The sequence below is a fragment of the Amorphotheca resinae genome (genome assembly GCF_003019875.1).
Source record: "Amorphotheca resinae ATCC 22711 unplaced genomic scaffold M430scaffold_10, whole genome shotgun sequence".
Lineage (NCBI taxonomy): Eukaryota > Fungi > Ascomycota > Leotiomycetes > Helotiales > Amorphothecaceae > Amorphotheca > Amorphotheca resinae.
This window is the reverse complement of record NW_020194480.1, coordinates 662,524-675,967: the sequence shown is the minus strand read 5'-3', so window position 1 is coordinate 675,967 and position 13,444 is coordinate 662,524. Positions and strand designations below refer to the sequence as shown.

The 13,444-nt window shown below is 50.6% G+C and overlaps 5 protein-coding genes across 5 annotated transcripts; 2 read left to right on the top strand and 3 right to left on the bottom strand.

Annotated features, from left to right (window-relative positions):
- Nucleotides 1-915: 915 nt before the first annotated feature.
- M430DRAFT_36555 (hypothetical protein) lies at nt 916-1,600 on the bottom strand. The gene is made up of 4 exons (XM_024866952.1): nt 1,307-1,600; nt 1,217-1,242; nt 1,075-1,161; nt 916-1,008 (listed from the first exon to the last, which is right to left on the bottom strand). Exons 1-3 carry the CDS (start codon nt 1,429-1,431, stop codon nt 1,103-1,105), a joined length of 210 nt encoding a protein of 69 aa, XP_024718422.1. The 5' UTR covers nt 1,432-1,600; the 3' UTR covers nt 916-1,008; nt 1,075-1,102.
- Nucleotides 1,601-3,160: 1,560 nt separating this feature from the next.
- On the bottom strand, nt 3,161-3,865 carry M430DRAFT_36554 (hypothetical protein; the record flags this gene model as incomplete). Its single annotated transcript, XM_024866951.1, has 2 exons — nt 3,278-3,865; nt 3,161-3,228 (listed from the first exon to the last, which is right to left on the bottom strand). Coding segments are annotated over exons 1-2 (261 nt in total), but the record flags the coding sequence as incomplete, so codon positions are not given.
- Nucleotides 3,866-7,949: 4,084 nt separating this feature from the next.
- On the top strand, nt 7,950-9,212 carry M430DRAFT_52721 (hypothetical protein; the record flags this gene model as incomplete). Its single annotated transcript, XM_024868321.1, has 3 exons — nt 7,950-8,131; nt 8,190-8,943; nt 9,000-9,212. 3 exons carry the CDS (start codon nt 7,950-7,952, stop codon nt 9,210-9,212), a joined length of 1,149 nt encoding a protein of 382 aa, XP_024718420.1.
- Nucleotides 9,213-9,895: 683 nt separating this feature from the next.
- On the bottom strand, nt 9,896-10,434 carry M430DRAFT_21509 (hypothetical protein; the record flags this gene model as incomplete). Its single annotated transcript, XM_024864526.1, has 2 exons — nt 9,896-10,249; nt 10,357-10,434. The coding sequence occupies 2 exons, from the start codon at nt 10,432-10,434 to the stop codon at nt 9,896-9,898; spliced, it is 432 nt and encodes a 143-aa protein (XP_024718419.1).
- A 1,649-nt stretch (nt 10,435-12,083) lies between these two features.
- Nucleotides 12,084-13,170, top strand: M430DRAFT_52719 (hypothetical protein; the record flags this gene model as incomplete). The annotated part of the gene is made up of 4 exons (XM_024868320.1): nt 12,084-12,125; nt 12,182-12,210; nt 12,310-12,814; nt 12,892-13,170. The coding sequence occupies 4 exons, from the start codon at nt 12,084-12,086 to the stop codon at nt 13,168-13,170; spliced, it is 855 nt and encodes a 284-aa protein (XP_024718418.1).
- Nucleotides 13,171-13,444: the final 274 nt, after the last annotated feature.

The following is a 13,444-nucleotide window of genomic DNA, read 5'->3' as shown; positions in this document are numbered from 1 at the left end:
ACTCGAAATCCCCAAAACGGCACCCCTCCTGTGATTTCAAAAGTACTGGGGCAGAGTCTCTCCGAGTCTCCGTTGACTGATATGCGCGCACCGCGTGCCCATCAGCCACGATATCTCGTTTGATGCCCTCCACCTCGTTCCGAACAACACCAAGCAACAAGGCCATGCAATACCAAGGTGCAGGACTGACGAATATTCTTTGACTCTTTCCTTCGGCGAGGTATCTGATGGGTAGCACAACACTACTCAAACCAGCATCAACCATTCCAAGAACTATATCGGTCAGGAAAGAGTGGCATTGTGATGATCTCTCGTTTTGGTAGGCTGTCTCTAGCTGAAGACTGGCAGTATTTGGTGTTGTCCATCAATTCGATTTCCCCCCCCCCAGTCCAACCCTTTGCTCGCCTTTTCCCTGGACGTGTATGGAAGGGTCACCCAGGCGAAAGAAGGCGTTCGGAGGGGAGATTTGGCTGAGGTAGGATGATCTTGAGGATACTCAAGCGTCAGGGCAGCTTTCCTCAGTCCCTCCTTCTGCAGCGCCCGCATCCTATATTGGGCTTTGTACTCGACTTTGCATCACAGAGCACATCGACCGAGGTATAGGTCTCGTGGGATGGGATCTGTAGCGTACGGCGCGTCTGATTTAGAAACCTATATGCGACGGGAGGTCCTAGATACGAGAGGCCCTAGATACAGGAGGTCCTAGATACAGGGTGAGCTCGCTGTGGTCATGTGATTCCGTAACAACTCGAGGGTATGTAGGTAGGTTGCCCATTTGAATTCGTAACCTGCCCGAGTGTTTCTGAGTTGTACATATCGTCCCAAGTCCCGTTTCCCAGACACCAGCCGCCGTTCCATTAATTCCAACGCGTAACTAGCCAGATGGCCTCCAGATCCCAAGACGGCAGACATCCAATCCTCCCGATTTATTAAACTGTAAAGAAATTCGTTGATCAGACATAGCAAAAGTTCATTGGCGTCGGACGTCTTCCCTTTATGACCCTTTGCCTAATCCTCTGCCACATTAATCTAACGATTGATAATCATAAGATGCCTTGGGACAAGAACACTTACATGATTGAGGGCGGGTGTAATGGGGTTCCTACGACTTTCCAACGTGGGACATTGAAACGAAGCGTTTGGTTCCCCTATTACAGTCGCCTACTTCATTATTTCGTAAGTTGCGGTCAGAATAGGTGGTTGCAAGCTCACTCACCGCATCTTCTTTCCAGAATGAAAGTTCTACAGAGAGATCACGGGTTAATAGACAGCTTCAACATCGTGACTTGGAGAACTTGGAACTTACATCCCCACAACATCTCTATAATATGCGAAACGGCAACGGTGAGTTCTTTTCCACTTCTCACACCACTCCCTGACAACAAATCGACGATGGCCACAACGAAATTCAACTTCGGTATAATCGCACATAGTGTATATGGCGGGGTGTGAACAGTAGGTTCAAGCAAGTGAGGCAGGGCTGGCAAGCTTTGCGAATTACAATCCCAGGATGAGCAAACAAACTTAAGTAACTGCCCGTGAGGCGCCTCTCTATCCTAGCCAGAGAAGCGAATGGAAAATCGGGAACCGGATATCCACGCCGCCTACTCCTGCTCCAGCTGAACATGGAACGCATCTACTGCACCATGCAGGAGTTTCTGATCTGGAATCGCCACTGGCGACGGGGGGGGGAAGGGGGGGCCCTGGGCCTGACTCGCGCGAGCCCGTCTAAGTTCTAACGCATGGTCTAGTGAACTCTGTCATAAACTCTATTTCAGCCTCCGGCCAACCAGAGGGATGCTTGGTATCAATCTCACATTCGAGAAGTGAGAGAGGCTTTTGGAGGGGCCTTCGTTGTCGACCGGCAAAGTTGCAATTAATACGCTCAGACGCGCTTTAGCAGACCATATATTGAGGGGGCCTTGTTGAATGTCGCTCGTGCATTGCCGTGTAACTCGGCCTGCGCTAAAGGTGTCGCTTATCGGGGCGTCTCCTCCGGAGGTATGTATGTAGGAAATATGTATGTAGGAGGTATGTATGTAGAGGTATGTATGTAGGAGATATGTGGGAGGTATGAGAGGCTTGCAGAGAACTTGGGGTTTGGACTTGGAAATGAGCACTGCAGGAAACTCGTCACCAAGCCCTGCCAGTTTGTGCTGTTTCCCATTGGCCGAGGGACCAGAAGGGCACAGAGGGATATCAATATCTGACAACCGTGACCCTCATGCATTGCTGTGTGACATGTATGTAAGACAACTAGCGGGTGAGAGGGGGGGCAATAAGGATCATCTCCCTACATCTCTCTGCTGTACAAAAGCAAAACGATATACTGCGGCCAGATCATGACAGGTTGCTGCACCAAACAATAAAAACAAAACAAACAAAACAAGATCATCAGAAAGACAAGAAGCGGGGAGAAAACTCAAAACAACGCACTGGAGCAGGAGCATGAATCTTTCGCCGGTCAAGATGGCGGTCAGTATCCTGCCTCGAGATTCGTGAGACAAGCTAACGGGCCAATGGATACAGAACTCCAACCAAGCATCATTGCAGATTCCTGGGTTTTTCCTCCTGCTACACGCAACGCTGGCTCTCGAAGAGCTCTTGACGCCGGTTCTCTTGCCAAGTGTGTTGAGTGCTTCGTCAATCACGATGCCTGACACCATCCAGCCATATTTCCGCGAGATCGCTGAGAGGCTCACACGCAGACAGCTCCTTTTCTTATGCTATGTAAGATGGGAGTTCAATGCGAATGACAATATCGACATTGGTTGGAACTTTTACAGATGTGTATCTGATGTGGAGAATCTACCTGGGAGTTTGGACGAGGCCCTACCGAAATACAACCTGGAGACTGGTGAAAATATAGCTCCAGAAGAAGCGATGGCATTATTCTCGGACATCATGGCATGTAACAGGCTTCTCAGCACCCAACAATCTACTAACAAGAAATACAGAGGATGTTCCACAATCTCAAGAACGGGGTGATAGCCAGAACACCCGAGCGTCGACGGAGACGGCCAAGCTTCTTTGAAGAACCCCGCAGAGAACGAGGAGAAATATTCGAGACAGACGAGATGCCAGCGAGCAATTGCCACAGCCAGAACTCTGAACTCTGGGTAAGCTCAGAGTGTTCAGAGTCTGCCCTTGTGGCATCTTCATGTGGAAAAGGGCAGACGAACGAAAGATGCAAGACCTCGGAGGGCCATGCCGGCTTTGAGGATAATGGTAAGCTATCATGTGGAACTGGTCACAATGTTGAGCTAAGTATGTCTAGGACCGGAAGCGGCGACTGAAGTAGTAAGATTGCCTCTGGCTGAGATCGACAACGAGACGAAGAACACGGCGATCAGGAAGATCTGGAAAATCACCAAGAGCTTAGAGAGCGCGGCATCCAGGGGGCGCAGGGAGCGCAGGGAGCGCCAGAGAATCAGGAAGAGCCAGATGTTGTCCAAGCGGGAGGCCACCATTCATGGATAGACACGATTCACGGGATCGGGATGAGATGGATAGATTGGGGGGGGGGACCAAGATCAAGGGTCGAGGAAGTGGACAATAGGAAGCTGGGAGGGCGTAAGTGCTGGGAACTGGGAACTGGGAGCTCTGCAGTCAGACAGATAGCCCGAGTAGGCCAAAATAGGTAACCTACTCCGCACGCGACGATGTACAATTGCGGGTGCTAGAGGCGTATACGGTGTGGGAGACTGGGAGTAACTGATAAAGGGACTCGCAGCCGCGGCTCTGGCGATCATCGAAGCTTCCCAGCGGTGCGGCCCCGGTCTTCTTGGCGCCGGACATATTTCCAGGTTCTGGGGTAACTACCACGTACTAAAATAGACGCACTATTCTTCTTTCAGTATAATATAGCCACCGTCGTGACAATACTTACCGTTGTAGAGCAAGTCCCAAAATAATGCTACCGCACTAGGGCCGAAGCTAGTTAGTAGATACCTAAGGGACGGACCTTATTTATCCTCCGCGGCGCTCACGTCCGCGGACACGCCGTGGTATTGTTTATGTAAGGCATGTAGGACGCAGAGCAGTCAGTCGTCGTCGGCTTCCTCTCGAGCGGCAAAATCCGCTCAGCGAGAAGTCCGGACAGCAGGACGACGACAGAGCAGTCGACGTGGTTGACGCATAGTGATCCTGCGATGCGCATCCTCGAGGCTCATCTCATTTCCATCCCACGTTTGGCAGGTCCCACGTTCCCAGCCCCACGCGTGGTTGGCACCGGGGCAATCGGGTAACCAGGGGGAGGCCGCGGGAACCGGGAAGCCGGGAAAAGGGAATACCCGTACCGTGGTTTGACTGGCTCTCCTGGATTCTGGGAACGATCCTGACGAGCTAGAGAAGCACACTTCGTCATCTGCTGTTATCATCGCCCCTGCATGTTGATCCTTCGCCCCCCGGCTTTGCTCGGCACCCATTTTTTGGGATTCTCAGACTCCAGGGTGGCTGCTTGTCTGCTTGTCACGCATGATCTTCTTGCTGGACCCGGCTGGAACACGGTGTGCGCCACCACAATGCGCGCCTGGGGGGCAATAGATGCACGCACAAAGGAGAATCAGGGTCCCAAAACCAACACCGAAGAAGCAAGAAACTGCGTATGTAGTTAGCTGCCTCGACAGTAGCTTCGGAACCTTGGGTGATACGAGGTGGGAATGCGTGGGATGGTTACCGTGGTCTGGGCGTCCCTCCGAGATCCCAGCCCAGCCACTCGCTCTCGGCCAGTCCTGCGGATCCAAAGCATCGAAATGCAAGGACAATACATCATGTGGTTGAGCGGATGGGCAACAGTTGAAGATATTTTTGTGCTTCTGATATCGGCCAGATTCAGCATTCCCGGATAGAACTCTCCCCATTCCCCGACGAAGGATGAGTCGCTGTATCCTACCGTCTCGAGTACTCAGGCAGAAATATCAGTCTCCATCCCGATGCCAGCTACCGGACAAGGATACGCCTCGCGATGTGGGAGGCTGGGTGTGACGGGCCGAAAAGTATCTTTGTCCGTCTCCATTCTCCGCTGTTTGGGTTTTGCGGGTCATCATTGTATGCGTGTCTATGATGAATGATATTGTTCCTCAGAAAACACAAGGACATGGTGATGTACATGTCTCCTTTTTACCGTGGTTTCGTAGCAGTCTGCGTCTGGGATTGCGGGGTATCTCATGCAGGATTGTCCCTTTCGAGATGTCTGAACACTCAGAATCAATAAGCACCCGTCTTTCAGTCTTCAAGGAAGCGAAGCAATCCATCCACCTCATGTCTCGAAGTGATACATGCTGTTAAGATCCTCTGTTCTCTTGCGATTGTGTCTCCCATGAGTCCTATAGTAGCTCTATCAGGTCAGAGATAAAAATCACCCTCTAACAAGAACCGTGCCCAAGACATGAGCAGCATAGGTACGCACGACGTGGACTCTAAGTTCTAGATAGTACGGCTCACTTAAATTAAAGGCCACCCAGAAAGACTGTAATGCAGCTTCCCTAGAGAGGTTTCGAGTGCTTGAGCCTCGTCGTCCGACTGAGGCATGAATCGCTCCACCCTCCCTATCGCCGCAAAGGTATATTCATGAAATAACAGGGCCTCAAAACACTGTGAGTACCGTGCTTACCAAGTTATTGATGGCTGTATATATGTTCCTCTTAAGTTGCTGATGCATGTACTGCCAGTGCTGGAGGAATCCCTGCTGGCCGAAAGCATATTGATCGCTTCTTCGAGAGGTACGAGGCATAGTAACGTTTGAACTTTGGGCACTCTTCGTGCAGGGAACTCCTATAAAAGCACATAAAAAGCAACGATGCATGCAATGAATGGTCTTTGTTGCCTTAGTCATTCCCGGTCTTCGCGTCCTTTGTCCCCCAGTGTTGGAGCGAAGCTGGTCTTGGACGACTGCAAATCCGAAACAGAGAACGAATGAGATGACAATGTGTATCAGCAGTGGAACTGGAGTATCCTGGGCTTTTGACAGTTGCGATTTGTAAGGCCTCCGACGAGAATCTGGGATCTGGAAATGTTGCTTCACATCGCAGCGCCAATATTGACAGATGCGGAGAATCAGGTGTGTAGGATCTTTGATTGTGTCGCGCGAACCTCTATAGATTCGGAGCTGACTTAACAGACTTAGGATGACTATCAGAACTTTTCGTCCGACAACTCCTTTCTTTCGACAATACAAGGGCCAAGATGTATGATTCTGGTGTCGGGAATTCGTACGGTCGAGACACACTCAACACTTGGCATGAGGCAGTTCAGGATGGGCGTCATGGCGAAAGTCCAGATTGGCGGGCGCTGTGGCGCCACCTACTACCTCCAAACAATGTTGCCCTTGCTGGGAAATGAGAGATGACTGCTGAGAAATCCGACGAGCCACTCATCGCATCGTCTTCGTTCTTCGCCGAGGGAAAGTCCTTACATGCAGTTTCAGATGATCTTGAGAACGAGAGTAGCGGATTTGATCTTTCCGCCGACCGTTTCTTCCTATCCAACCCTCGTTGCGTCTTAGCTCGGTTGTCTAAGCATATGCCATGATCGATTATATTCTCTTGAAGCGCACGATCGTACGGTGGGGCACAGATTTCCCGGATTCTGCTAGTCGCAGAACTTGGACCTGCTGGCCCCCGCCATTTCAACTGAAAGACTCAATCCCATGATCCCCATCATACGCTTGGGCTCCTTGAACCCGGGTGGTTGGCTTTAGCCAGTGGCACAATTCGGCAGCAAGAGCTGAATCACTGATGCATGCCCTTCTAAGGCCAGTCAAATCAGGGTTTCCTGGTGTGCGAAAGCTTTTGGGGGACTAATTTCCAGCTAGAAAGCTTTCGGCATATAGTCTTGCGCTGGCACAGGTGCCTTTCGCCTATATATACCTACTCGGTAACAAGTTAACAACTCTCGAGCCTGTGGCTTCCTGGCCTTGGGTAGTTTGCGGTGAGCAGTAGATGATCCAGTAAGTCTCTGTTCCAGTTCAGTCAGACCTATCGGTATCAACCGGATCTTCGATAGACCGCCCCAGAAAGCTATGATTGGAAATCTTGAAGGTTCTGTGGCTATCTCACCCCGCTTGGAGGTGTGAATTTGAATCGAAATCTGGCATATGGGTATAGACAGGTTATCTATTTTTTCGAATTGAACCGTTTTACTCTCAGCCTCGAAGCCATCATTGATGTGTGGGCTTCTTTGAGTTCTTCGAAGGAAGTTTGACCAAGAGTTGGCGTCAGTCTGGCGAGTGCCAGATCTGCAGATCTAGTTGTGACGATTGGCGGGCCGCAGCGCTAAAATTAAGCGCCTATACACGCGCTAATGTGAAGATGATCTGATCAACGTGGTGCGTGGGTGGCACGGACAGCTTGGTCGTGGAATTTTCTCAAGAACTCAGGCACTACTCGAGCCCATTTTCGTGCGAGACACCGAGGGATCAGGATTACTATGGCGCTGCGTATTCGACATACTGGCAGCTCGTAAACGAGGCTCTAGGGCTTAGCGCACGGAAAGGGTTTTCTCCGCATGTTGGAGGGTTCAAAGGGATTTTCAGAGATTCAAAGGGATTCAATGGGGTCCAAGAGGAAAGGTGGAAGTTGCCAAGAGTTGGTCTATCTTGGAATGAAGTGTTTATAAACAGTGCTGCCATTACTACGACTGTGACTATTCCTCTCCATATCACCAAAGGCTCGGAGGCGCGGGCGCTGTGTTTCGGCGCGGCGTGTGCTCAAGTACCGTAGCGAGTAGAAACATCTTGTTTGCCTCGTTTACAAGGCATACACTATAATCTCCAGAATGCTTCCTGGAACATTTATCAAAATTTCAACACACCCCTGAGCGACCTCAACCGCATCTGACAGCGGCCTTGCCTTGCATGACATGATATCGACTTTCGAAGTACAACTTTACCTGGCTTCTTCTATTTCTTTCACCTGTTGGAGAACGACAAGTTCTCCCAAGTCCCCTTCATGAATACCACCGCTGCACCTCCTTCACCAGCAGATCATCAAACACATCGAATACACTCCACACAACTCCTCCAGTCGCGTGAAACCGGCGAACTAGGTCCTCCACAATCCAATTATGCTACTTCGATAGCACCAAGGCCTTCGCCCGTGGCCAAGTCATGGGCACATTTTGTAGCTGGAGGGTGAGCTCCCTTTCGAGCCTCTTAAGCGCAAGATCATTATCTAACACTCTATCTGCAGAATAGGGGGAATGGCAGCAGCAACTTTGACTGCTCCTCTCGATGTTCTCAAGACCCGCCTCCAGTCTGATTTCTACCAAGCACAGTTAGCACAAAGCCGTCTCGCGAAAGGCATCTCTCCACATGCACATCTCTCCCCTGTCCGCAGCGCCATACTGCATTTCCGCGAGACCTTCCAGATCCTAGGTTCGGTGCACAGAGTTGAAGGCTGGCGAGCCCTCTTCAAGGGGTTGGGCCCAAATCTAATCGGCGTGGTGCCGGCGCGGTCAATCAACTTCTTCGTGGTGGGAAATGGGAAGCGGCTCATTGCTGAATATGGAAACCACGGAGAGGAATCTGCTTGGGTTGTTCTGTGTGCTGCCGCTCTAGCAGGCATTGTGACATCTACAGCCACGAATCCGATCTGGTTGATCAAGACGAGGCTACAATTGGATAAGAACATTGTGGAGAAGACCGGAGGCACAGCAACGCGGAGATATAAGAACTCGTGGGATTGCATCAAACAAGTTGTGAAACAGGAGGGCTTCAGGGGCTTATACAAGGGGATGAGCGCGAGTTACTTGGGGGTCACGGAAAGTACTCTGCAGTGGGTGCTCTACGAGCAAATGAAGAAGTCCTTGGAGAGGCGCGAGCAACATATCCTGTCCAGTGGGCGGCCGAAGAATGCGTGGGACAATATTGTGGAGTGGACTGGAAATATAGTAGCTGCTGGGAGTGCAAAACTCGTTGCCGCTCTAGGGACTTATCCCCACGAGGTCAGTCGGGACATACGGGACATCTATACTTAACCACTGAGCTAACTCATCTATAGGTCGTCCGCACTCGACTTCGTCAAGCACCCACCGAAAGCGGCCATCCCAAATATACCGGCCTTGTCCAGTGTTTCAGGCTGGTCTGGAAAGAGGAAGGCATGGCCGCCTTGTACGGAGGTCTCACGCCTCACCTTTTGAGGACAGTTCCCAGCGCCGCAATCATGTTCGGAATGTATGAGGGGATCTTAAAGTTGCTACATGCGCCATCATAGAAGGGGAAATGTAAGAATAACGGCGGCCTTGTACAGTAAGGTGTCACGGAGGAAAGGGATGGGCGGTGTACAAAATTCTCATGCAACTTGACGTGTATAATGGCTCATACCCCTCTTCACCTACTTAGATAATTGTATATTAGATTAGATGTCACTGCATTGTGCGAGGAGTTTGGGGCGCCGGTCTCAACTTGCATACATGAGTTGGCTCTCAAGTCGATTCTCACTCCTATAGATAATAAAAAGCAACCACATGATAATCGTTCTCTGTCATATGCGAACCATGGTTCTGATAGTAACACGTACTGGAAGCCACTGCCCTTCCCTCTAGTGCAGAGTGCATGAAAATGAAGAGCAAACGCTTAATCGATCAGTAAACGCCTGTGAAAATCAAGTCCCTAATGCCACCCTAACATAAAGAAATCGTTCTCGTTCCACTACTCCCCTGCCATGTCCTACACCTATACGGTATAGAACCTGTGCAATAGCAGAATATGCTGATTCATGTTGATCGCCATCAGTCGACGGGTTCGAAGCTTTCGGTGTCGGCTTCACCAAGCGTTACGGTCCCAGTTAGGATCTGGCAAGGCCCTTGTTAGAATCATACTAATTGCATAACCTTCCTCGATCTGGTCCATGCGCTCCTAGTTTTATGGAACTATGTCTCCACAGACTGCCACGTATCAAAGCTCGGAATGCGGGGTGCTCAACTCACCTTGTACAAACCCAGCCAACACCTTGCTCCCTGTCTGCAAAAGCGGATGTCCGACTACGATCTGCAGGAACCTCTGTAAACCCTCTCTTCTATGCTCGATCACATCATCACTAAAGCGGTTTGTAAAGACCTTGCCGGGCAAAGGTGGGATCGTAACTCGCGCCGACTCGCGCTCCAGGATGTCGCGGAAGTACTCGAAGTCCGAATAGCGTCTGCGCACGCTGCTGTGGCGGAGTTTGAAGGCGGGGATGTTGGTGCGGCAAACGATCTCGTAGTCTGTGTACATGTTGCGGCCCACGCCATGAGTGCGGGGGTTCTTGACCTAGGAAGAGAGTCAGGAGGGGTTGGCGGAAGGAGACGCGGGACACAGAAAAAGGCCAGAGAACAAGAACGTAGAACCAGTAGCTCAGATCAGGAGGACCGGCTTACCTCGATCTCTAAGAAATTCTCGGGAGGGCCATAGATCTCCTCGAAGCTCTGCTGTCGCGAATCTGGCATCGCCTGCATGGCTGCAGCTGTGGTCGGCGCAACGCCTTGCTCGTCTGGGGAATAATCGGGGCTATCTTTGTAATCGGATCTACCTTCTCACGCGGGAGGAGGAGTTCAGCTGTCTTCTTCTCTTCAGAAAGAGGTCTTATGATTATGTGCCGTTGGAGTCGGAGTCGTTCGAAGAGGTGGAATTAGGAAGATCAGGATGGCGGCGGGGCTGGTCCGTGCCACCCATGTCTGTATATGATGGATGTTTCGTGAATCCTGCGACAGTCCTGCACGTGATGACATGCATTGCAATCCTCCGTAGCGCGACAACCGGCTCGGATATAGTTTCCGCCTGTATTATAGGAATGTGATTCTGCATCAGGCTTGTTACGCATCGTGTTATTTTACTTTGTTATTATTATGCAAGTGAGAATAGGAAGGGAATGCAGCACGCCACAGTGGGCGGGGAACACATCACATGATTCGCGAGATGGGGCTTTGGCTCTCCCAGCGTCTAAGGTGATAATGGGCATGAACTTTGAAGTTGTATAGGTACGGTCTCTCCTAAAATTGGGTAAGAGCTTGGTACTCAACTCGAATGCAATATCCGACCTATTCTTGGTAGAACAATTGTCGTTGCGTAAGGTAGTTTTGACCTCCTACCGATCCTCACATATCGACTCCTAAGTCTACTTTTCCCCTTACAAGAGATGAAAGGGGGAACCTAGATTCCAAATTATGTATTTAGAAATCCGGAGATCATTTGGGGATTCTAAGTATATCCAATGTACAGCACTCGAACCCACGCAATATGATATAATTCTGGTCAAAAAAGAGTATATATCCGTACAAACCCCCCCCCCCCGCCTTAAAAAACACAAAAAAAGGACGAGCTGCTCTCTGATCGTGATTTGAGAATTTCTGTAGGATGGCACTTATTTCCAAAGTCGGGAGAATTCTAAAATATAGGAATTGATAGTCAATATCGTAAAAGCAATGAATGAGCAATTTGAGGGAATGGTGTGAGTTGGCCATTTGAAAGATTGAGATTCTGGGTACCTTAGATAGCATTGGGCACAGAGCAACAAAAACATCGGGTAGGTAGACAGTTAATATAAACATAGGCAATTATTAGAAATACTTCTCGGTGACTTGAGATCACTTTCTGACGACAGATGCCTTGACAGATCTGATATCGTTGCCAACGGAAGAAACCTTCGAGTTCTGCACTATTCCAAATCGGCGTCGTGCGGGCCGAGCCGGCCAATATACTCCGTGCAGTGGAGTCGAGCAGAGGGGTATGCGTAGACCTGAACTCTTTCTTGTAAGGTTCTGTCTTGATCAAAAAATCGGAATGTCGAAAAAAGCAAGAGTATTCTCACATTCATTGCTCGAGGTCCCGGAGCGAGTGCCTCAGACACAAAAGGGAGCGACCCTCTGTGCAGCTCCCCGCACCTCCTACGTAGCACAAGGCTCGCTCCGCTGTTCTGCAAACACACCCAGACAAACATCTCCTTGAAAACTGTCTCTTCCTTCTGATAGCTCAGACGTCCTAGCAATAAGAAAGAATCACAATATATCTCTTTCAACTCTTTCATCTCTCTCCCGTTGAAAAGTTATATCCCGCCCGCCCTCTCTCCTCTTTCTGTGCTCATCACTAGGCCGGTCTGCCGTGCATCATGTCTCGTCTTTCAAAGCTTGTCGCCTTCGGCGGCCCCCTCGTGAGCATTTTCATCTGATCTATCTACGCAGATTGCTAATGTGGCATATTATCCAGTTATTGGTCTTGCTCACAGTCATCGCGGGGTAAGTAACCCCACCTCCGCCCCTCCACCTCTTGTCGTCATCAGTCAACTCGTCTTTGCTATCCGAGCTCTTACTGATTACTGCCCATGATCTATCTAGCTACGCCTATTCCCAGAACCGCTTCCTCTCGCTGCCGATCCCCGAAGCCCTGGGTCTGTTCACCATCGTGTTGCCCCTCATCACCGGCCTCTCGATACAAGGTGCCCACAGCGTGATACGACGTTCGTCGAAGCGCCACCCACCGCGGCTCACGCTCCCCCTTCTCGCTATCATTGGTTTCCAGTTGATATACGACACTGTCATTGCGACCCTTGCATTGACGCACATCCTCCCCCCATCGGCCCTGCAGTGCGATCTGAATACACAGTGGCAGAAACTTTACACCGGCAAGGACGAGAAGGCGATCCGAGCCGTTCAGGACAGCTTCCAGTGCTGTGGTCTTAATAGCGTCAAGGATCGGGCATGGCCGTTCGTGGAGCAGAAGCCATCGCCCTGCGCCGCCGTATTCGGGAGGGATAAAAGCTGTTTAGGGGATTGGAGGAAGGCAGAGCAGGTTGGTGCGGGGCTGTTCCTGCTCGTCGCGATCGTTGTGTTCGTCATGAAGGTACGAGGCAGCTCCCTTCTTTTGTTCTGGGGATTGCTTTCCATGGGCGGCGGGTTTAGACTAACATGAACTGAAAGGTCCTGTCGATGATTTCTCTCCTGACCGGCTCTCCTTGGAATCGGGCAACATGGACTTCTCCGTTCCATCGTACAGCGATTGGGGATGATGCGGATATACAACAGGACGACAGAGCGACTACGAGGAGGTTAATCGAGGAAGGAGATGGTGGGGAAGAGTATCACGATGAGCCTACAGGTTTGGCAATTGAAGGGCCGAATGGCGATGCGCAGAATCAGAGCCCAAGGGTTGAGCCGTCCCCGCTGATCAATACCAATAATGAATGGCGGGATGATTGAGAACGCTATGAGGTATGGATTGTGTGACGGGGCAAGCCAGGATGTTATTATCCTAGTCATAGGAAGTGATAATGGGAGTCGGAAAGGGGGCGCTATGGAGGTTTTGCTTCTATCATGCGGAGCATACTACGAACGCTCACTGCGAACAAACTGTATTTGAGGCCCGTCAAATTATTGGAATCGGCTCAGAAATTAAAGTTTTAGCTGAGGTTGTGGTGTTCCCCCTCCCCCCCTTTCCCCCTTTCCCCCCGGCCTGGAGGGTGGAGCATGTGAC